General features: G+C 35.1%; 1 protein-coding gene across 5 annotated transcripts in view; it reads right to left on the bottom strand.

The window, feature by feature from the left end:
• The window catches only part of USP37 (ubiquitin specific peptidase 37), a 76,930-nt gene that overhangs the window by 5,046 nt on the left and 46,418 nt on the right, over window positions 1-25,466 (bottom strand). For 4 of the 5 annotated variants that reach the window (XM_081051033.1, XM_081051032.1, XM_081051035.1 and 1 more), the window contains 10 exons: window positions 24,966-25,045; window positions 22,461-22,625; window positions 20,658-20,723; window positions 17,816-17,957; window positions 15,840-16,095; window positions 7,586-7,752; window positions 5,207-5,267; window positions 1,984-2,099; window positions 576-645; window positions 120-258 (listed from right to left, as the gene is read on the bottom strand). In XM_081051033.1, the coding sequence (XP_080907159.1) occupies window positions 120-258; window positions 576-645; window positions 1,984-2,099; window positions 5,207-5,267; window positions 7,586-7,752; window positions 15,840-16,095; window positions 17,816-17,957; window positions 20,658-20,723; window positions 22,461-22,625; window positions 24,966-25,045 (1,262 nt within the window). The remainder of the gene's footprint in view (window positions 1-119; window positions 259-575; window positions 646-1,983; window positions 2,100-5,206; window positions 5,268-7,585; window positions 7,753-15,839; window positions 16,096-17,815; window positions 17,958-20,657; window positions 20,724-22,460; window positions 22,626-24,965; window positions 25,046-25,466) is intronic. The other variant, XM_081051036.1, reaches the window with a different exon arrangement.

The following is a 25,466-nucleotide window of genomic DNA, read 5'->3' on the forward strand; positions in this document are numbered from 1 at the left end:
CAAAGGTTAACAAAAACCAAAAATTATCAATCAAGTGATAGAAACATTTTATCCTTCAAGGAAGAAGAAAGAGTTGGGTGACTTTTTCAGCCCTGGCTTCAGATCTGCTGGTTTCTCACTTGTGCATATAAAAGAAGATGTAACCACTCCGATCCCGGTCACTCTGCACGGAAGCCTCTTGGATTTTCGATACCTCGAGGTCATTGTAAGTAAACCAGGCCTGCTTCTTAATGTCATACACATCACTAATGTAATGACCTGAAAGAAATCAAATCAGAAAATTCAGGTTTTTAAAAAACATTATTGAATTTTTCTCAGGTATAGGAAATTTCAGAAAAAAACAGCCACCCCATACACATTACCCCCCAAAATGTTTCTAAAAACCATTCAAAAAAATGTACAAAAATTTAAAGGAGGAATAGATTACACTAGAACTACTTTTTTGATAAAAGGTTTCCAAGTTTTTCTTCATGCATTCAACTCACACCTCACAAAACTAGGCAAAGAGCGACCTAATAAGGAGTGAATGCTGGTTACTTCATTTATAAAATGCTGACTTCGTGATGTCCATTTACCTGAAGAAGAAGTGCTACCGATGTGACTGACAACACTGATGAGCCGATAGGAATGAGGAAGATTTCCTGTCTGGAAAACAGAAGTGGGCACGACTCTTACCTCCTCATTTGAATCAAAGCAAAATACTACATTTAAATGTATTATCAAAGCTGAGATGGCTAACTTTTAGTGTGTGTGTAGTCAGATTTAATAAAATATCCAGTGGTTGGTATTGTTCATATCCTTTGACCCAAGAATTCTACTCCCAACTAAGAATGTATCCTAAGAAAATAATTCAAAAGGAAAGAATACTTGTATAAAATTATTTAGTGTAGCATTACCTTTAATAACGAAAAGTTGGAACTAACAATAGGCCCAATAATGGTCAAGCAGTTAGTGGTGCAGAAACTCAATACAACGTTTAGTTATTTTTAAAAAACTCACGTGGGTCTCACCAAAATGTTACCTTGTTTTCAAACCCACATGAATGCGCACAGTAACCACAGCTCCATAAAAATGGTATGTTCACAGTTAAGTGCTGGAAATAGTCAATATTTAAAGATTTTTAAAAATGCTATTAAAATATTGTTAGTAGAAAAATAAAACAAAACTAAAAAGGGATATTCCTGCACAGAGGCAGCACTATGAGGTACAATTTTGGGAAGAAATATATTGTATGTAAACCAGAAACCATTAAGATATTCATAAACTTTGATGTAGTAATTTACTTCTGGGGACCTAAGAGAAAATTCCTAAATACAGAAAACATTACAATCTTACAAAATTCTTCAATGCATTATTTATCACAGTGAAAAAACAGAAAGAACTTAAATGCTCAATGTTAAAAATAAAATAGTATGTTCATTTGAAGAAATATAGCATAGCCATTAAAAATAAAATGTATTAATAATTAGTCGTTAACAAACAGGATAAAAATTGTATACTATGATTTTTTAAAAAATACTTGGGGGTAGGGATGACAAAAGAATGTCAAAATGCTAACAGTTTTGTTAGAACAGTGGGATCCTGAGTAATTAAAATTACAAAAATTTGGAAAAAAGCAATTATTTAAGGAAAAAGAAGAATTAAAAAAAAGATTTCAATGTGCTCTAGTTAACATCATTAATTCAACAGTTTTCATAGTTTTGGTAGAGCTAAAAGGTGATTTAATAAACATGACTTTGAGAACCATGTTACTTACTCAATTACCTAACATGGACATAAAGTGGTTAGCATGTATTTCTGTTTTTGTTTCATTTTGTTCTGAATCTTGTAAGAAATGAGGAGCAAAGGACAAAAGAAAGTGAAGACCATCTCATGGATGCCAAACAGGCAGAAATGAACCTGCAATGGAAACTTTGAAGATAAAAGAGCAGGAGTAATACTGACTATTAACCAGTTCTACTCTGGAAATAAAACGGCACCTACCTCAGCATTTCTTTTCAGTTCTTCAGCTTCAGCTTCTGTGTATTCCATATCTAAAACATCCTCATTTCCAGAGTCCTCATCAGAACCCAATGAATCCAGAAAAGAGTTGTTAAATTCTGAAGAACACAAAGGCAGAGTCTTGTAAAATTTCTTGGAATAGACACAAAAAAATGATTAAGAAGATAAAAAACAGCTTGAGGACACATGTTATCATTGTAAGAAAACATAAAACGTATTATTAGAGTCCAATTCACCCAACAAATGCAGGGGAATCACAATTCAGGCACCACTATCTGTAAAAGAAATGCTCCTTTTCCTTTTTTATATATTTATATATAAGGGCATATAACTCACGTAAGAAAGGAATAAAACTGAAGAGAATGTAATTTGAAAGTTAACCCAATTTTATTAAATTCCGTATTACATAAACCGTACGTTAGATTTGAAGTACATGGTGCATATTGTAAGTAACACCAGTAAATATAAATTACCTTACAGAAAAGAGGTCAGTATTCTTTCATTCTCTTTAATATTAAATCATTTTTTTGGAAATTTAACAAAAATAAAGGAAATTCAACCTTTAACTCTTGAATCTCACCTAAAAATACACTAAATAAACAAACAAACAAATCCAAGATCCATTTTTTTCTTTAGTAATGCGCTTCCACTGGAAGACTCCATCTTTACTAATTGCTTTAAGTAAAGACTTCCAGGAGCATTTGTACATAAATGGCTCTTTGCTTTGAAATATAATTAATTCCACTAAAATCACAGCATACAGTTGTTGAAAGGACATGACTACCTAAAAATGGGAAGAACAGGAAAAAGACTATGGCCCCAAACTTCTGGAAGCTGAAAAGTAGATGGGTAGACGGACTTAGCAGACCTAAGAAACCCAAAGCCAAATCCTAAGCCAGTAATGGAAAAACTGAGAACCAATCCAATTTACATCACAGAATCTTCAAAAAACATACAACTTGGAAGCACCTCTGAAATTGGAGGCTAAGGGGAAGATAAAAATAAGGATTAAGTGAAAGCTGTTTGAGAAAGATTCCTAGATCCACTTTCTAACACTTCATGCTGCTAGGCAATGACATAAGTCTGGAGCTCTTTATTCCGTGGAGAGCGTAAAATAGTCTCTGGATTGCAGGATGCCAGGCACAGAGGAAGCCATGGGTACCATACTGAAAATGGGAGTAGGTGACAGTTTGCATACTGAAAGATGACTATAACAGCCCCTATCCCTTCTCCAGCCCTATTCCTATACTTGGCTCCCAGAACTCTGGCAGCCACATCTTTTATCTTTAGGCAAAGGCCATAGATGAGAAACCCCTTCTTTAGGAATCTGACCAGTCCAAGAGAAAGGATAAAATAGAAACATCCTCCTCCAAATGGTCCCATCCTGTAAAACTCAAAAGTTGTCAAGCCCTAGTTATTCATGTGCTCAGAGCTTCCAATCATCTTTTCAGTCCCCTATTCTTAACCATAAGCTGACAGTCAAGGATCACTAGATAGCTGAGGAAAGCTTCTAACAAGAAATACAAACTATATTTAATATCCTCAAGAATTGAGATGGTATTGCTTCCATGAACCAAACCAAATCAAACAAAAACAAACAAAATACTTATTAAAAAAGGAACATTTACAAAACAAACCAGTTCTTAAAAATTAGAAATATGATAGAAATAAAACACTCAAAAGAAGGTTCGGAGTTAGAGATAAGGATGGAGAAACTTCTCAAGAGTAGAGTAAAACGACAAAAAGATGGAAAACTAAAGAGAAGAGAAAATTAAGAGGACTGGACTAGGAGGTCTGGATAACAGGAGTTTCAAAAAAAAAGAAAAGAGAGAAAGTGGAAGACAGAAAGTTAGTGAAAATATCTTAGAATTCAAGGACACAAGTTTCTAGATTCAAATGATCCATCAAGTATCCAGCAAGATGTACGAAACAGACCCATGTCAGGGCACATCACCATGAAGCTTCATCACAACAGAAACAAAGAGAAGATCCTACAAGCTTTCAGAGAAAAAAGAGGTCACATCAGGATCAAGAACAAACAGCTTTAGACTTTTCATACGGCAACCCTGCAAACAAGATTTCTCCCATCCAGCAGCATAAAGTCGGCGGGAAACAATACTTTCAGAATGACTGTAAACCTGGAATTAATTCTATACTTAGCCAGGCTATTAACCAAATACTCAAATATAATAAAACTTGCAAGGTCTCCAAAAAAATCTAAGTCATATCCCCTCTTTTTCAAGAAAACTCGTGGGGATGCTCTCTTATCAAAGCACAAGCAGATTAAGAACAAGGCAGAGTAAGACAGGAAATGGGAGATTCAGAGGAGAGAATCAGAGGGAATTCCCAGGGGAATGATTAGGGAGATCTCAGAATAGCTGTGCATGGATGTAGAGGGCAATTAGTCCACATGGGAGCAATATGACCCAAGATAGTCATCACCACCATCAGCACCATCTTTCTAATCTGAGGACAGGATGCCTGGATGAGCCTAGCTTGAATTCTGATTTGTAACCGTCTCAATCATGTGCTAGTGAAATTCTTGCTCTTTCTCCATGCCCTGGTGTCTAGACCACCCAACAACACTCATTTTGTATCACCAAAGTGTTCTGTTTTGATCTATTTCTGAGAGCTGGAGAAAGGCTACAGTGATCTAGAAACAGAAAATATAGTGAGCTTATTCCCCATGACTACATGCCCCTGTGGACTTCCAGTACCTGGTTCATATATTAGTTCTGCCAAATGCCATGACTGTGGTGAACCTTATGCTTCTGAATTCTCACTCTGCCCACTGACTTCTCTAGAGTGAGTTCTGGGGAAACTGAAGCTACCTTATCTTCTACCAGGAGTCTCTTAATAGTAGCAGTACTGCTTTCACATAGATGGATTACAGACAGACTGTCCTTGCTATTTAATTAATACATAATATATATAGTTCGTTGGTTTAGGAATATGGATATAATAAATGTGATTTTTTTTTTCCCCCCAAAAAGCAAGTTACTGATGAACACGAATGTTAGAATAGTGGTTTCCTCTGGCAGGGAGGGAGGACAGGTATCCAAATAACTTCTAAGACTCTATTTCTTTACCTGGGAAGTGATCAAATTCGTTATTGTTATTAAAAATAACGAACACATTTTATATGTTCCTCTCTGTGTGATACATTTCACCATTTTAAAAAATGTAATTAAAATTATCTCCACACCTTGAAGACTTAACTCTGTAGCTCTTTTGAGGTCATCATCTTCTTTCTGTTCCCAAACCTCCTAAAGGGACAAGAACAAAACTAAGGTAGTTAAAGAGGTAGTGATTAAACTTATTTAATGAGGATAAATTAGTTGCTGTGGAAGCAAATATTTTCCATAATTTTCTGGATGCTTGGAATATGACTTTTTGAAAGATCTAAAGAAATTCTTTACTTTTTCCAACACCATCCTCCTAAAACATAACCTTGGGGATTAAAAAGGCTTAAATGCTATCTCCTCTAGTCAGTGACATTTGGCTTGCCAACCTAAAGCCATTCAACGTGACACTAGGACACCATCCCTTCTTCTTACATGTACGAAATAGCTGGCATATGGCAAATACTTAGTAGTAAATTGCTGTCTTTCCTCTCCCCTGATTTATAGTGTGCCAATTTCCATGGTATAAGCATTCCCACCACGGCCAATTTTAAGCTATCAATGTGACACTGAATGCAGAGTTGGAAAGCGGTGTGTAATAGATGGCTCTCCGAGCTGACACTGAGCTGGCTCTAGCACACCACTGACCCTAAGTCTATGACAGCAAGATAAACAATATTTCCACAGGGTATTATTCATAGATTTCTATTTTTGTTCTTGCTAAAGAAACCAAGACACATAATAAGTGCTCAGTAAATACTAAATGAATGATGTTGACTGTTACTTTTCTAATACATCTGAGATTTTCTTAGAAAAATTAGTACTTCTGAAAATGTTTCAACTAGATGACTAATTATAAAAAGGAATAGGGAAATGCTCACTATAAATTTCCCCCCCTCATCTTAAGAGAAAAGAGAATTTACAAACAATGTATGAATAAAGAAAAAATTTAATTTAAGCAATTGTTTTATACTTCCCTCAATTCTAGACTTGTTTTTAAAGTTAGTAAAGTATGTAAGAAGCTTAAAATGAGCTATTCTGAATTATAGTACTGGGAGCAATAATACTGTGTTCAAGAAAGCAACAGAGATATTCTCTAAGAGGAAATAAGATTACTTAAACTTGTTCAAATATATAAAGTCTATGCTGACGCTAGAAGGTGACTCTCTTTGAGTTATTAATAGAATGATGTGGGTATATCAAACTAAAGAAACTTCATTTTATAACCCTACCCTCACATCTGAGAAAAATAAGAGTTTTAATTCGGTCAGCTGACAAGAAATAACATATATGTCTTTCATCTACGAAAAAAGAGGGTTGCTGAATTTTTTCTTTCTCTGCACTATAAGGTACTACTATTAAGAAGTCAGACCTTGGATTTTTTACATTAAAAACAAGTTTTCTTAAAAAAAATGATGACTACATATTATTTGTAAAATAGTTTGACATGTATACGTCTTGATAATGAGGCAGCCAGGGAGGTACTTTCCATAAATAAAATGATACAGAACAGCTGGCTTTGAAATGGTTTTAAAGCAGCAGTTCTCAACCTTAGCTGCACATTAAAATCACTGGGTGAAGTTTTTATATATCACAAAAATCTAGATGCCCAGATGAATTACGTCAGAATTTCTGAGGGGCAGAACCACCCAAGGATCAGTATTTTTAAAAGTTCCCCAGATAATAGTAAGGTGCAGTTAAGCTTGAGACACAGTGTTCTAGAGAAGTTAGATTTCTTAATCTGATTATGGGCAACACTAAAACTGCATGCATTGGAGTCTGGGTAAATTTTTATTACTAACATGACTTGGATTGCATAGGATTAGACAACCATGAAAACATCATCTTTTAGTCAGATACCTCAGGTGACTGCAACAGTGCAAATCAACCAGCTTTGGCAATTTATAAGCATAAAAAACTAAAAATTGAGAAAAGATTACTACATAAGGAGCAGATGTTAGTCTATGACTAAAATCTAAAATTCAGACAATATTCAGATAATATTCCTAAAAATTTTATGTTCAAATAATTCATAGGAAAGGACTTATATTGTGAGAAAATGACCAAAATAAATACATTGCCTTAAAATAAACAATAAAATCACGGTGGTATACTGGCTGCTTGTACAGCATGCAAAATAATGTTGGCCTGGGGTGATCTATAATAACACATCTTGCTTTAGCATGCAAGGAATTATAGTAATGGGAGGTAGCCAACAATATATTTTGTTGCATTTGGATTTTTTTAAAAGCAGAAAAATTGTCAATGTTTCTGTTTCAAACCCAATGCAAAGCCCCAAACAAGTTTTTTTGTTTGTTTTGGTGGCTCAATGACTTACTGCATATAAATCACCTGGACACATAGTAAGTGCTTAACACGTCAGTTAATTAATGAATTAATTATTATTATTCTATTTCTTGGGAAAGATAGGTATGGAGAAAGTAGCAATATAAATATCTTACCTGCTCCTGAAGGCTCTGAGCCAACGCCTGCTGAAGTTCTTGCTCTTCCCGTTCACGCTCCATATCATATTGCTGGAGCCAATCAACCTCTCCTTGAGGTCCTTCTGGGGTTTTGTTTTCTTTATTCTCATCACAGTCTTTAGTTATCTCCGTAAAACTGGCAGGATCTGAGGAAGCAGAACATAACATAACTGGGAAATCCTCTCTAATAAACCGAAATCTCTGGATTAGAGTGACCTCTACTGTTCAGAGGGAAAATTACATAACCTCATAGGTAACTTTCTTGGGACATACAATTTATCTTACTACATCTAGATGAGGCTTTCTCAATCTCAGCACTACTGACACATTCTGGGTGGTACAATTTTGTTGTTGTTGTCGGGGGTCTGTCCTGTGCATTGTAAAATGTTTAGTAATATGCCTGGCCTCTACCTACTAGATACCAGTAGCCTCATCCCCCTCCCTAGTTGTGACAACCAAAAATGAGACATTGTCAAGTGTCCCCTAGGGGACAAAACTGCCCTTTGTTGAGATCCACTGATCTATAGCAAGGTTTCTGAAACTTAACCAATCACCAGAAGCACTATGGTTAGGATGGAAAAGAATTAACAGCCATATTCATAGGTCATAATGTCACATGATCAAGTACCAGGAATAAAGTATTGTTAGAGTAAATGAAGAATGAGGCTAGAATTATTAAGCTAATATTGAGATTTTCTCATTTATTACCATGTATATTAAATGAGTATGCGTTTTTACATTAATAATCAAATTAAGTCTTGTACATATTCTAAATCAAGAGATTTACAAAATATGTAATATTTTTCATAAAATATGTAATAAACATTTCATGTACCGAACAAGTAAATAACATATATGTTTAGAACATTCATCCAGGGTGAGAATGAGAAGAAAAAAAATTAATCATCAATTCTTTTTGTTCCTTCTCAGTCTCTAGACTATGGCTAGCAGGGATGGGATAAACAGTATGGCCATGATTTTGTTCTGGTTATTTGAATTGTGTTAGCAACAACATTTCATTATACTCTAAGCATTAAAGATAAGTAGGGAGAAGGACTTTCCATCCATCCATCCATCCATCCACCCACCCACTCACCCATTGCTAACTTTTACCAAAGCAAAAATTCTTATCTTAGCAAAGAAATTTTCATAAAGTATGACCGATCAATAAGAATTACCTTTACAGATTAACCTTATATGTAGTTTTAAAATTAGAACATATATCGTTTACCTGCCTCCAAAATGCATTTTAACCATTTAAGTGATAAATACTTTTCCACAGCACAGGCAACTTTGAAGTTTACAGCATCTTGGCTTTAGACTCTAAATTAGCAACTAGTCGTCATTTTTTCATTGTATTGAATTGCTGACTGAATATTTACCATTAAAACTAACTCAATATTCATTAAAAGAGGCAAATTAAGGATACATTAAGTACAAAAAGCAGTATGATCTCAATTAAAACAAATTAGACCCACTCCATAACCTGGAAGAGGCAGCTCTGAAGACTGTGCGGCTCTGCCTAGCCTTTGGCCTTAGCTCACTAGACCAGGAATAAATATTTGCGTTGCTCAATCAGGTAAGTTGTGGAAATTTGGAACTGAGACATTCAAAGTTAGGTAATGTTGAGCATTTCAAGGGGAAGAAAGATTTGGGAGTTGAGGCTACTATTTTAGGGCATAAGATGAATATTATTACTTTTATCATCAAAACACTCATAAAAGGTGACAGAGGTACAACTTTTCTTAACCAATAGTTTTCACCACTCAATGTACCAATGTACCTCATACAATGCTATAATTACACTAGCAATTAATCCACATGATAGAAAACAAATAAAGTTCACTTTGATATGCTAAAAGTAATACACATTTGTCTTTTGGACAAGAATAGCAGATAAATACAAAAACTACTTAAGATTTATGGGACAAATATGACCACAAAATAATGATGCACTTTTAAGGAACTTGCACAGTGTTAAAACTCAATATTCTTAGATTGAATATGACATCTGCCTCTGCCCCCGTCCCCTACTGAAACCTGTTTCTAACATTCTGTATTTCAGTGAATTTCAGTGAATGGGATCACTGTCCACAGAGTTGTTTTTTTAAGACAGAAACCTGGGAGTCATTTTTGACTTCTCATCTACCCCTCATATCAGATAAATCATTATTTTCCAACTATCTCTTGAACCCACCAACTTTTTTCTTTTCAGTGCCAAAATGCTAGCGTAAGGCAACATTAACTTTTGGTCTGGACTATTGCAACAACTTCCTAACAGGTCTCAAAGGATTAATTTGGTTCTTCTCTAATTTATAAACTACACTGCAGCCAGAGTGACCTTTTTTCAAATATAAATCTTTATCGAACACCTGTTTGCTTAAAAGTATTTAATAACTTCCTAATGCTTTTGAAATAAAAGTCCAAACTCCTAAACATGGCTTTAGGCCATGTAAAGACTGGAGAGTGCATATCTCTCTAGTCTCACCTCTTGCTTTATGCTCCAGTCATACAGACCATGCTGAACTTTTTTTTAGGTCTGCTAGTTTGCCATGGCCTGTCTCATATGTGGGCTTTTGCACTCTCTTCCGTCTGTCTGGTGTCTGGAGTCAGTGAAACCTTACTTAACCCTATCCCTCCTGTTCCTCCTCAGTTGATAGTTACTCTCTTGAGCCCCAAATATTTATTAGGAATCTATTATGTGCCAGGCCTGGTTGCAGAAGCTGGGGATATGGTGGTCATTAAGGCAAGATAGCTTGCACTCAAGGAGCTTAAATGCAAAGGCTCTGAGGTGAGAATGAGCTTAACATATTTGAGGGAGAGAGAATACCAGTATGGCTAAAACAAACAGTAAGTGAAAAAGCGGGGGAGTGGAGACAGGCTATGGTTGGAAACTTGGGTTAAGTGCAATGGGAAGTCACAATAACTTTTAAATGACCGTGTGATTTATGCTTCAGAAAGATTACTTTGGCCACTTTGTTCATGAAAGAAGGTCTGTAGGAGGCAAGAGTGCAGGAAGAGACGTTGGAATCAGTCGTGGTAGCCCAGGTGAGAGATGGAAGATAAGAGTTGTAGCCATGAAGATGTTGATAAATGGTTGGATTTAGGATGTATTTTTGAGGTACATTTGATTGGACTTATTGATGGTGAATGCGAGGTGTTAAGTAAAACAAACAAAATCTAGGGAGATGTATTTTTTTGGCCTAAGCAACTGGATTTATGATGGTACTATTTGCTGACATGGGGAAGGAATATTTGGGGGAAGGGGGGTAAAAATTAAACATCAAATGGACATTTCAAGTAGGCATTTCAATATACAAGTTTAAAGCTCAGGGGAGAGAGGTAGGCTGGAAATACGAATTTGATCTTGTGACACTGTGGTACTTACCATGAGATCACTTAGCGAGAGCGCTTACGTAGAACAGAAGACACAGCTAACGACAGTGTCCTGGGAATACTCCAACAATTGAAAGAGTTCTGATGCGGGAGGCAAAACAAACCACCCTGAAATGAGTAGTTGTTTTAGGAGGAAGAAAATACCCCAACAACTGCAGTATGATGGAAGCTCAGAGAAAAACGTTTACAAAGTTTTAAATGTGAAGTAGGGAGTGGTAGGTAGACTGTGTGAAATACTGCTAATGTAAACTTGATAAACACCATATAAAGGGGTGGTGGGGATGAGAGCCCACTTGGAGAGGGCTGAGAAGAGCATGGAGGTGGTAAGAAAGTAGAGAGAATGAATTAAACTCTCAAATGATTTTGCTGTGAGGGGAGCAAAGAAAGGGGGCAGCAGCTGAAGGGAAACATAAGGTCCTAAGAGGGTTTTTAAAATATGGGTGATACTAAAGCACAACAGGAATAATTTCAAAGAGAAGGAAGACTTGATGCAGAAGAAAAAGAGCATAATTTCAAGAGTGAAAGTCTTTAGAAGGCACAAGTGAATAAGATTCTGGCTATGGAGGGAGGGACTGGCCTTAAATAAGAACAGGGACTTTTCCTCCTTAATAAAAGTGAAGGCAGAGCTTTCATCTGATTGCATCTATTTGCTTTGAAAAGTATACTGCTAAGTTATGAACGCAGAATGTGTGTGAAAGGAAAACGGGAGATTTGAGGAAGAGATCATGGAGACTGAGAAGAGAAATTTATTAAGGAAGTATAATAGAACTAGTATAATCGAATCTGGTGCCCATTTAAGAGTATAATCACGAATTTGAGGAAAGTGTAGTCAACAGTTTTGTGATTTTTCTCCAGCAATCTTCAGCCGCTTGTGAAAGTAGGCACAGAATAAGAAGCTAATTGAACTGAGAGTTGAGATTTTGTGACCGTGACAGAAAAGAAAACAAGGAGCTAAAAGAGTACCATAGTAGGGCATATAGACTGGGGAAGGAAGTGATAAGAGGGAGGTGAAGAATAGCAAAACAGTCAGATGATTGGAAGTCAAATGACTGGAAGTCAAATGCTTGGAATAGCAAAAAGTCAAATGATTGGTCTCATTAATGAGACCAAGTAATTATTGAAATAAGGATATGACAGTAGGGGAGCCAAAGGAGAGAAGGTTAAAGAAGGATATCTGAGATCAGGATTTCAAAGGTGGTACAGTTACTGATGGTAACTAAGTCTATGGAAGTGGTTCCCAAACTTTAGTATGCTTGAGCATCATTTGGAATCAAATCGCGGGATGTTGAGCTCCACATTTAGAGTTGTTCATTCAGTAGCTGTCGGGTAGGGCCAAGAATGGCATTTCCTGAGAGTTCCCACATGACACTGATGGTCTGGGGATACACTTTGACAATCACTGGTCTAGGGTATGACTTCTGCCAGTAATGAAGATGGGGAAGAAAATCTCCTGAGGAACTGGGTTGGTGAAGGGTCATTCATGAGGAGGCTGAAGGCCCTAAGAATGTTGAGGGGAGTTGCTGGAAGGTAAAAGACAGCTACAGGAAGAGATCAGAGGTGGCAAAGGCTCATGTCATGTACTTCAAAGCAGCCTGCAATTTTGTAGGATAAAAGGAGACCAGCTGTTGGAAATGGCAATGGTAACAAGGAGAAACCTATTCCATCTCCAGCCTCTAAAGTTTTAGGGTATGGGGGAAAAAATAGCTTATATCTAAAAAACAGTACAACAAAAAATGAGAATCTTTCAAAGAAAAACTGGCCTAACAACCAAATACAGTGAGTAAACTTTGGGTTTTAGGTTAAAAAAAAAAAAGTATAAAAAATATTTTGGAGACTATTAGGGAAATGTGTGTAGGCTCTATTTTGGAATTATATATAGAACTGCTGTTAGTATTCTTATTTGTGGTAATTGTTATGTAGGAAAATTTCCATATACTTAGGAGATTTAGGCTGAAGTGTTTTAGAATGAAATATCATGGTACCTGCAATTTCAAATGGTTCCATTAAAAAAGAAAAGTGTGTGTGTAGTCTCTAAGTATGGCCTCCAATGAACCATGCCTACCAGTATTCTGACTCTTGTGTAGACCCCTCACAATGAATCTCGGCAGATCCTGTGAGTGCTTTAACCAATAAAGCACTGTGCTAGAATTGATTCCATGCACATTTTGAGCCTAATCATTAAGGAAGCCTGGCAGCTTCCCCTTTTGTGCTTTTGGGAGCCCTGAGCTGTCATGTAAGAAGCCTGGCTATCCTGCTGGAGAGACCACATGGAAAGGAAGAGGCCTGAGATTACATGAAAAGAGAAGACGGGGAGGAAGATGGGCAAGGGGAGGGGAAGGGAGGAACGGAGAGGGTATTTAGTCCTCCCAGTGGGCCCTTCTAACCAACATGCCAAGGTAAGCCATCTTGGATGTTGTGGCCCTGACAAGCCCCAGCCAACATCACACGGAGCAGAAGAACTACCAGCTAAGACCAGCCAATCCATAGAATTATGAGCGATGTTAAAATTACTGTTGTTTTAAGGCCCTACTTTTTGGGTAACTGCTGCGCGCGCGCGCGCACACACACACACACACACACACACACACACACACACAGGGTGGGGTAGAGAAAAGAGAATGTGAAATTAATGAATCTTGGTGTAGGATATATACATATAAATGTTCACCATTTATTCTTCAACTTCTCTCCAGATTTGACTCATGGAGGATTTAATCAAATTTGATCATTCCTTAGAACTATTGTTAATTTTTAAAGTATGACAATGGGATTGAGGATATGTTTTTAAAAATGATTTCTTACTTTTAGAGACACTGAAACCCTTAGTGATGAAATGATCTAATATCTGGGATTCACTTCTAATTAATCCAGGGAAAGGGGTGTAGACGGAAGCTGTGATACAGATGAAACAAGACTGGATTCATTTTTTTTTATAATTATTGTTGATAATGGGTTCAAGGGGGAAGGTTCATTACACTCATCCCTCTACTTTTGTCTTTGCTCAGTATTTTCCATGTTAAAAAAAAAAAGAACTGAAAAAGAAAAAAAAAGAACTGCAGGAGAAACAACGTCTTTAGGTTTTAGTTATAGTAAGAAGATGAATGGAATAGTGAGGTTAAAGAAACAGGAAACACAACAATCGTGGCCAGCATCCAACTGGGGACGATAGTAACTAAAGAATAGAGGCTCTTCCATATAAAGTACTTACAAACAAGTTCGTTCTCACCAAAGCTGCTATAGTTGTAAACCATCTGTGATTATTAATGATTTTGATAACCTCAGTGTTTTCCATTGGCATAGACAACCTAGAACTTCCTTTGTTAATTTTAAGGAGATGTGGGACTGAGACAAAATTAAAAGAGCTGAAAGCAGGAAATAAATCGGCAAGGGACAAACGCACTAATATTAACCAATGATACCTAAGGGCAGTAAGTTTAATAAGAGAAGGGGATTTCATAAGAATACTTGCATCAAGAGGGAATAAAAAGAACTCTGATAAACAAAAATCATCAGCTATTTTTCCCCCCAAAATTGAGGCTACAGTAATTCTTATTTCATTTGCACATAAAATAATTCAAAATTGATGAGGCCCGAACCCCAAGAATACAGAAAGCAATTCTGTGATACACTACTATTCTCTTCATCTCCAAAATTCTAGGTTTGATATACTGAAACACATTAGCTAGCTAAATGATATAGATGTCAGAAATATAAGGAGAAAAAAGTCAGAGTTGGTGATAGGAAGAAGTAGTAAAAATTTTCTGCCTAAAAATCTTAAAATACCCATCGTGCAAGGCAAAGAGGCTCAGCTCTGCTGTTCCCACTGACAACTTGAGAAATAACAAAATATAATAATTACCACAAAAATAATTTTTCATCTCTATAATTACCTAATGTTCTATTCTCAACCTTCAGAAGTATGTCTGGTAGATCCCCATACACAGATAAGAAAACTGAGTATCAAAGAGGTAAATTACCTATTTAGTAATTCATAGCTAGTTAGTGGTATAGCCAAGACTAGAGTCCCAAGATCTGACCTCTTAGTTGAGTGATCTTTCTATCATTACGAAAGGATGAACCCAGAAGAGAATGGAGAACCTGAATTATTTATGCAGTCAGCCCTCCATATCCGTGGGTTCTGCATCCAGGTTCAACCTACCACTGATTGAACATACTTGAAGAAAAATTGCTACTTTATTGCTGATATGTACTAGTATTTAGGCCTACGATGGTTGCATCTGGACTGAATGTGTACAGGCTTTTTTTCTTGTCATTATTACCTAAACAATATAGTAAACAACGATTTACATAGTACTTACATTGTATTAGGTATTGTAAGTAATCTAAAAATGACTTAAAGTATACAGGAGGCAGTGCATAGGATTTATGTAAATACTAAGCCATTTTATATAAGGGACCTGAGCATATGTGGATTTTGGTATCGGTGGGGGTCCTGGAACCAATCCCCCATGGATACTGAGGGACGACTGCACACTAAAACTTGTTCAAATATAGAAAAATTAAGAATTATTCACACTTCTGAGAGAGCAATGGTGAGAGAAAAGTGACCAAAAACTGACACAAACATTTATTAAATATACATAAGAATACTGACTTTTCTTCTGATGTACACCCAAAGGGTATACAGCCTCTGGGTACTACTCACATTATTTATTTCTCATTTTTAAAACCGTTAAAAAAAAGCCTGAAAATATCATTAGCTCTGTTATACATTATACAGATCCATTTCACCTCTCGTTATTCAGAAGCCATGTATCACCACAAGGATGTGGAACACAGCTGTGCCTTCTTTAACAGATATTTTCATTAAACCTACCTGGCTCAGTGATTGTTTTGGGTTTCTCAGTTTCCACTGCATCTGGATTTTCAGGTATTTCTTGAATATCATCCTCTGCAAATCCGGTATCTGGGCTGCTGGTTGGTTTATCATCATCTTCATGACTCAGAGATGGTGAAGCTTCTCTCTTACTTATCTCTAGAACAGCTGCTAGAAGCTCTTCTTCACTCATTCCATCAAATCCCGAGTTTTCCAATTCAGGCTTATCAGTCTCTATTCTGCATGATTTTGAATCCTGAAGAAGAGAATTACTTTTATAGGAAACTAGAATGAGTACAAATATAGCAATCTGAAGAGTTTAAAGTGAGTTTATTTTATTTCTAGAGTTTCCTTTCTTTGATGCTTTGGGTTATTTAACTATCAATAACAATATAAAAACTTACTGGTAAACCTAATATTCTTTGAATAATAACTACATAAGAATACATGTTTATTTTCTTGATTATAGTAAGTGTTAAGTATGTTCTTTGTAGAAATTTGGAAAATATATAAAAATAGTAAAACAAATTCACTTAAAATCCATCAGAGATAATACTGTATTTTCTTCAGATATACATAGATTATACTGTAAATATTCTGTCACTATACCTAATATTCCTTTTTAAATGTTGGCAAGTTTTATTTTTTTCTAATAAATGAGAAAAATAAAAACGACATCAACACTATGTAAATATTCATAGTTATTTTCTGAATAACTTTTGTTTCTGGGAGAATTTCTGATTTTTTATGATTTCTCATTCAAGGTAGCAACCACAAACACCTTTAGCTTTAAAGTAAGATGGGAAACGAGTCAGAACAAAAAATAACTACTAAAATAATTACCTTACCAAAAGAGAGATTTAAAATCAAACAGTTGTATAAGATGTTGCAAACTCCTAGAAAAGCTTGTATCTTCAAAGAATTAGCTATCATTACGTGTCAAGATAGAAGATAATGTAGTCATGCCTTCATACCCATTATTCAAACCTTTATGTGGTTGGCCTGTTGACATAAAATGTTTACTATGGTTCTCTCATTTAACAACTAGTACCAAAATAAAGAAAGTAATAATTTGAGGACCCATATGTTAAAGGAGCTTTGAAGGTTAACAGGAGAAAGCAATTTATCTACAACTTTCATTTCTTAAGTCTCAATCTTGGAAACAAAAAAGCGACCATTATGTAACTTTACCTAATAATTGTCACCCCAATACTTAAAAAAAAAAAAAGTACATCGATAGATGAATGAATAAAGAAGATGAGGTATACATATACACAATGGAATATTATTCAGCCATAAAAAAGAAAGTAAATCTTGATACTTGTAACAACATGGATGGACCTTGAGGACATTATGCTAAGTGAAATAAGTCAAAGACAAATAACATATGATCTCACTTATATGTGGACTCTAAACAAACAAAAAACCTCAAGCTCACAGATACAGAGAACAGATTGGTGGTTGCCAGAGGAGGGTGGTGGGGAGTGTGTGTGGGTGAAAGATGTCAAAAGGTACAAACTTCCAGTTATAAAGAAGTCATGGGGTGTAACGTCCAGCATGGTGATTATAGTTAATGACATTGTATTGCATATTTGAAAGTTGCTAAGAGAGTAGATCTTAAAAGTTCTCATCATAAGGAAAAAAAATTTTGTAACTATGGATGGTGATGGATGTTAACTAGACTTACTATGGTAATCATTTCACAACATATACAATATCAAATCCTTATGTTGTACATCTGAAACTAATATGTTATATGTCAATCATACCTCAATAAAAAAAAAGTCTCAATCCATCTTTAAACAGACTTGTTTTGTAGCTACAGAAGGCACAATCCAAAACTAGTGTGAACAGATCCACTGAGTTTATGATCTATCTTGTATGTTAAGTTTGTTGGTGCTGGTTATGAAAGGCATTTGTTTGGCGAGTAAGAGTTATACAAATCTTTGTCAGAAATTTTGATAAGAAATACTTACTTTTTCCAGGTCTTCCTGCTGCTGTTCGCAGCCTGCCATTTCACAAAGTCTCTGGCTAAGAGCCACAGAGCGTTTTAGCTCATCCTCACTGTCTGAATCAAGGCACAAAGCCAAGGAGCTCTTGGATTTGAAGGGGAAATTCCTGTAATTTAAGAAAAAAATAAAACCCTATACAAGTCTGATAAATACTTGTCCTTGTTATCTTTTGATGCATAAATATCAAAATAAAACAAAAAACTTTTCCATTACGGAAAATTATTTAACAAGAGAAAAAAAAGATATACCAAAAAGTTATATTTAAGCATTACCTTTGCCCCACTCCAAGAGTCATGCTTTGAAAATTAGATAATTCTTATGCTATTACATATCAGTAAACCAATCACTTTGTGCCTTTTTTCTTTTAATGATCAACCCCAAAGTTTGTTACTGTCTTTATAAAACAAGTACTCTACTGAATGCATGCAGACATAGCAATGAATAAATGTTTTAGACAACAGAGTGCATGAGGACTAATTTTTGATCTTTTAAATTATGATCCATGTGTTTTAAAATTAACAGTAACATTCCACTTATCCAATTATGTAGGTCAGATTTCTGGCAACCTCTACCTTCCAGAGTACAGGAATTCAAAAGTAAGAAAAAAGGCTTCTGAGGAAGGCAGCAGATTCAAAGCCCATGCACTTTACTCTTTAGAAAGGGACCCTTCATTCCCAGGAAATGATGTATAAAATAATGTAGCAAGTTCATCAAGAAATGAGAGCTAAAAAGTGAGAGAGAATAACCACGAAAAAGGCAATAAAGAACTATCAAGTCATTTAATATAAAGTTAAACTGTCTCGTAAGAATTAAGAGCCTCTGAGGGCATTACAATATTAAAACACAGTGAAATAACTGATGCTCAATGCTCATCCTAAGTCATTACAACATATTTATCTTCAGTGTATTTAAGAATATAAGAAGTTCTGTAGTCACAGAGTATATAACCACCTAAAATGGTTAAAAAATTGAAGATTAATGCTTAAAAAGGCAAGCTTCAGTTACATAAAAATTCATTTATGTGGAATACCAAATATCATTCTTCAATGATACCAGATAAGTAAGGTGTTACTGTGTTGTCTTCTAAGTGAGCTGAAAATAAACTAAAGGAAAAAGTGGTAAAGGTCCAAGAGTACAAATTTTCTTTGATGAAGGTTAACATAAATTCATATGCTATACTAAAAAAACATAAAATGGAAATTGGAAAAATGCAATTAATCTAAATGTGAAAACTGTAAATAAACATACAGAATGATGGCACCAAGAAATAAGAGGCCACAATGGAAACCAAGAGAACTGCACAGCAATGTAGATCAAAGAAAAGAGGCAAGTGGTCAGTGATAAGCCCAAACATAGTCTGTGGCTGAGAGCAGCCAGGATATCAGTGCACTCCAGCCTGAACACTTGAAGAGCCTCCCATTATGTCTTCAAAAAGGTTTTTAGTATAACTTAGAAATAGCCAATTAGCCACCTTAATTCCTCATTTCTGAATTCGTGCTTACCAATGCAAAACTGAACATATTAATTTGTTTATCCACATAAATACTTTGCTGAATGAGGGTGACACCTGGCTACTAATATGCCGGGGTCAAATGTGACAAAGGACATTGTAGAACCAATGATATTCGGTTCATAACTCAGCCTCTTTTAAGTTTGATCGGCATGACAGGTCTTCTAGGGCCTAATCATCCTTTAGTGACCAATTCTCAACTTCTGATACCAATAGACCCTGAACAGATGACCATGCCAAGTAAAATGATGCCCAATGAAACCATCTCTTTCTTGAAACTATAGTGATCTGGTACATAAAGAGTGCATTCCATTAATAGTTACTATATTCACAGAAGGCAGCTTGCCTGTAGTAATGAAAAATATTCATCCTGTAAATGCATCACTTGCTCACTTTCTAAGCAGCCAAGTGGTATTGCTCATTTGTATCTTGAGAACGGGCAAGAGTATTCATATCGGTACCATTTCAGATTTCTAGTCATGTTAGTCATCTGGTTTTAATTGCACTGAAAAATAATTAACAGGAGGAAAAGAAAATAGCAGTTCCCAAATGTCATTTTATGGTTATATAAGCCCCCCAAAACCCTTAAACAACAAAAGTGTCTCTTTTCTAAAAGTACTTTGGGACATCAAATTTTTAGAAAAACTAATTTTAAAGATCAATGACAAGTAAGTCATTTAGAACTGTCCAATCAGGAACTGTCATTCTAATTTAATCAAGGAGGAGGTATATTTAAAAAAAGTATTTGCTTCCCTTCTTAGACAAACTTTTGGTCTTAAGCAAAAATAAATAAATATACTTGTAGAACAGCTACATTCCAGTGTGTGTTTGTTTTCCTGTCCCCTTTCAGAATAGCTCCAGTTCAATGTCTAAGACAAGAATTTCTAGACTGGTTAGCAACAGGTAAAAAGATACTTTGGGATCTCCATGCGCATCTTTGAGGAACAGTGCTTTACACCCTCATCATCCCTTTTCATCCCTTCAATCCTTAAAACTCCTCATCAGTCAATTTCTAGAGTTGTAGGATGGAAATATTACAATATTAACAGATGATTTAAGAAGTTTTAGAACAAAATTTTGAGAGGATCATCTGAACTTGCTTCACTGTTAAAAACTTGTTATACCCTAGATTATAGTTTAAAGCAGATTCAGGAAAATTCCAAAGTATAGTAATACAGAGCAGTTATCATGCAAAAAGAGAAACAATAAAGAAAAGGGGAGGGGATACTTTTGGAAATTAGGGTAAGCCAAATCCTTAAAAATACAAATTTTGGGTACACAAGAAATATAACTCACTTTGAAGGTGTAGAAGGGCTGGTGATGCAGGAATTCACCATTTGAGAGGCTTTCAATGGTCTAGAACTATCAGAAAATTAGAAAATATGTAATGTATACAATTACATTATTAAAAATATATATTTAACTTACAAAATGAATTACTCTGTACTATAGACCCTTATGTATCCTCTTGAAAAGCAAACAATTATAATATTTTTACTAGTGAGAGAGGCCAAAAAGAAAACAAAATACCGTCTCTGGTCTCTCCCTGATCCAATGACCTCAATAAACAGCACTGGAAACAAAGTCAAATGTAATGCACATGAAAAGAACAATCTGAGAAAAATTATCTTGTCTCAGTTCTTTACTTTTGAACAATAAAATAATAGCTCTCATTTGTTGAGGACTTACTAGATGTCAGGCACTGTAGTAAGAACTCATGTATATCACCTCATTTAATGTTCACAATCACGCTATTATTTTCCCTACAGATAGGTCAAGGAATTTCGTGCAAAGTCTTAAAAAGTCTTAAAACTATTAAATTACAGAGTCAGATAGCCTAGTTTCAGGCTATCATATAGAGTCTACACTGATGGTTTGAAATAGTACTACTGCCAGAAAGAGTAATAACTCTATCAGCAGAGGGCAACTGCATCAAGCAAAAAAACCCCCAAAAAACCAAAAACCAAAAAACACCACATCTATTTCAAAGAAAGGCCATAAGAGAAAATCCAGAAACACTAAGACTTTCTGGGAACATGTCTTTATTAGTAGACCCATTAAGGCCTTTAGTGTAAACTTATATGATATAGTGTATATTTAAATTATTAACCCAAGGAGAAATACATTTTATAAAACTGCATCAATTCATGTTAGCAAATGTTTGTTCACTTCCTGAAATGTCTATTATTCCATTTCAGCCAAGACACCTGGCTCTTCCAGTTAATAACTATATAACCTTAAGAAAATTACTTAATCTCCTTTGATCTCCTCTGTAAAATTAAGAATTTAGATAAAATCTCTAAAATCCTATTTACTTCTAAAGTTCTAAACTTGATGATCCTATCAAACTAGAGTTCAAGTATAAAAAAGAACTACAATATATGGCTCCAAAGTAATGCAAGTATTTAGAAGAAAGAGCAACACTCAGAGAAGTCCTAAGGTTTTCTCAGCATACATGATAAAGCAAAATCAAAAGTAAAGGTTACTTCTTTTCTCATGAAAAAATTTTTAGGAGTCACTGAAGTTCTTCACTCCCATTGGTGACAATACACTTAGGAAAACACAATCCATTTTTGGGACCTCAGCATAACATTTAATATACTGTTTCCCAAATTTGCATACCCCAAAGAGTCAGCAAAGGCATCTATTAAAAATATCTATTCCCAAGCCCTAACTTAGATCTAATGAAACAGAACTTCTAGGAAAAGAACACAAGAATCGGTAAATTTAGTGTTCACGTGACTCTTATGAACATGCAAATTAGGTTTTTATTTCCAAAATATATCAAACTGACTTCTAGTGATCTAAAAGCGTAAGAGCATTCCCTAAAAAGGTAACTTACTATGAAAGGCAACTAATGTACTTGAAAGAATTTTGTTTAAAAATTTTATTACTTCAATTTATTACTACAATTATTTTTGTCAGGCAGTAATTTAATACAAAATCCCCAAATAAAGCAAAATTAAAATCTCCTTCTTGGTCTGATTTTACCTGGGAGTCTTGTTATCTATCTAGTTCAGTCATTCTTTTTATTAGATACTAAATAATGTTTTTCTACTTCAAAAGGGAAGGCAAAGAGCTTCTCCCTCAAGGGCTTACATTGCCATATGTGCACTCCAACCAAGGGTAAAGGGTGATTTTGTATTTTCAGTGCAATGAGATGCCAGGGTCAGGTATCTCGGAATGATGACTTGCTGCCCAATCTTGTTGTTCAGTGAGAGAGTGACATTGAAGCTATATCGCTTCAGATGAAGAATGAGGATCCTGAAAAACAGGAGATAATGACATTACTAGTTTGTACATAATAGAGGTAGCTCTCTTATTGGTGAGAAGAGATCACTGCAACTAACCATGTTAGATAGCTTTTGATTTAAAGAGTACATTTGGCCAAACTAAAGTTTTGGCCAAAAAACATTTCCTGAATACCTGCCATGTGCTAGGCACTGTGCTGAGTGCTAAGATCACAAATAAAAATAAAACACGGGTGTTGGGTGGATTAACGAGGTTTGGGTAAAATACTTACAATGTTCCTAGAAAAAAAAAGACACATACCAAATAAAACACATTAGACAAGAACACCAAATTTTTAAATGCTGATATTGATATTGGGTTAAAGCTTTAATTTACGTCAATGTTATTTAGTTAAAAAAATTAGGTGTTATATAACCACTAATGATAATTTAAAGTGTTAAACAGCCCTGTGTTTGATGGTGACCTTTTTTTCAAGATGATTTCCGACAAGAACTATTCTTATTTCAGTGCCACTTTCTCTGAAGATAGCTAAGAGAGAAACGGAACATTTTTCTCCACTTAGAAAAAAGTTATATAAACTTTCATGGCACATCTGGTTTACGGGTCTGAAAAGGATTTTAGCTCTGTAAAAACACTTGCAGTTACAATTGTGGCAAACTTTTCACCTCTGATACAGAACATAATCTCTACCTGATGGACTAGATATACTTCACAGTCCACAAGAACACTTTAACAACTGAATTTCAGAACTCTTATGGGAATAAACCTCAATTGTAGGCAAAAATAATGTCTGATTTATGGAAAACTGTTTCCTTTCTTACCATATACATGTACTTTCATCACAGAAGCCAGAAACTCAAAAACTTGTATATTAAATTATCAACTATATTTCTCTTTAAAAAGCATGCCAGAATTCATAACCTTCAAGTTCACGACTTCAGAGAACACCAGGACACAACTGATGTGAAGAGACTAAAACTAATGTCAAATATTTTGACTAAATTTTCTAATAATCCTACCAAAATTAAAGGTAATATGAAACAGACACATAGTTAAAAATCACTGACCTGTAAAGATAAGGGGGACTACAAATGAACAGATTTGATAAAGATACCAGACCCTTCAAGAATAAAACTAGATTGGCTTCAATATTGAAATGAACAAAAACAAAGCAAATCCAATAATTAAGACTCATGATACAAAGGCTTCTATTTCACGTAAGTTTGGAATAAATTAACCTTTAACATAGGTGCCTACAAAAAAAAAAAAAAAAAAAACCAAGGAGAAAAATTCCCCAGTATTTTTTTTTTCCCACTTGAAAAACCAAATAGCTAGACAATGGGAAAGGGAACAGACAGTCAGCTTGCCAGGTCAACCAAGTATTTTTAATTGTACACCAGTTTCCTTAGTTTAATAACAGCAGGTAATAATCCTTTGCCTTAATACTTGTTCCTCCCACTCTCGATGCCTCAAAACACTCACAAATAGGAAAGAATAGGTCTCTTAAGAATTATAGACTATGGTCAACATAATAATAGTGTTATGATTTAGAAAGTCATTTCTTTAAAAGAAATTCACTTTCTAAAAAGGAACAGCTTATGGAATGCAAACGAATTAGTCTCTAGGGACTAGGTTCCAGAAACTCCGCACTTAGTCTTAGAAAAATTGAAGCTAATAAAAGAAAGTAAAGCACTCTGCAGGCAAAGTGCCACATAAATACTTAATGTTAATAATAACCTTGTTTGTGGTTGAGATCTATTCTTGGGAAGAACTCAAAGCTGTCCAATAATTACATCATAATTTTTCTAACTAGTTAGGCTTTACATTTGTTTATAGAGAACTAATACAATGTAAGTTAATTTCATTCCTAATTCAGAATTCTTATTACAGGAAACTTACCAACTTATAAGACCCTCTGAATAAAGGAAAGTACAAATTGCAGAAAATTACTCTTCCTAATTTATTTTCACACACGTGTATATGTCTGTAGCAGACTTTTACTGAAAGTCTAGGATAAGAGAAGGAAGCTACAGCACAACACTGAACAACAAATTATAACTGAATGTTATATTAATTCAAATTATTACTGAATTAATTAACAATTTACTAGCTAGTCCCTACCATTATTTTAGTCTCACGAAACATGTCTGCTTATTGCCATTTTCTTGGAACTCTCAAGTTCTTCTACATTCCAAATCCTCTTCCTTCCTTATGTATTCTAGCTTTCTATCATGTACACTTTTTATATATCAGCTTTGCTGACCTTTATCAATCCATTTTGGTAAATCTCACTTACTCAGTAATATTTATAAGCACTTTAAAGAAGAAAAATTAAAGAACAATTAATTTTACCTGGGCAGCCTATTAAATTTGTGCCTGACAAGAGCACACTTCCCACCACACTTCTCACAGGAATACTCAAGTTCTTCTGCCTGTAAAAAGACAAGAGGGAAAAATAAAGAAGTATGAAGTTGAATCAACATTACCCCATTAAATGCTACTCATCCTCTCTAGTCATAGTACTTCAATGGAATGACAACTCTGACCAGTTTATATTTTGTGTCTAGAGTCATACACCTTACCAAATTAAGACCTAATCCTCAAGATATAGTTATATCATGCCCTATTTCAGAATTCCTAATTTCCTTTTTTACCAAGGAAACATCTCACTTTATGACAGTAACTAGACTACAGTAGCAGATTCTCAACCTTTTCCCCATGGACACACAAGAACTGCCAAAAGTATATCCAGACTTAACATTTGGCCATAGCAGAGATAAGATCACCTTCAGGTTAGGCGGTGTTCCTGGTCTGTTAGGTGTAACTCTACCCCTTTCTTATAATGGAACTCAA

Source organism: Rhinolophus hipposideros, assembly GCF_964194185.1.
Source record: "Rhinolophus hipposideros genome assembly, chromosome: 6".
In the NCBI taxonomy this organism is placed as follows: Eukaryota; Metazoa; Chordata; class Mammalia; order Chiroptera; family Rhinolophidae; genus Rhinolophus; species Rhinolophus hipposideros.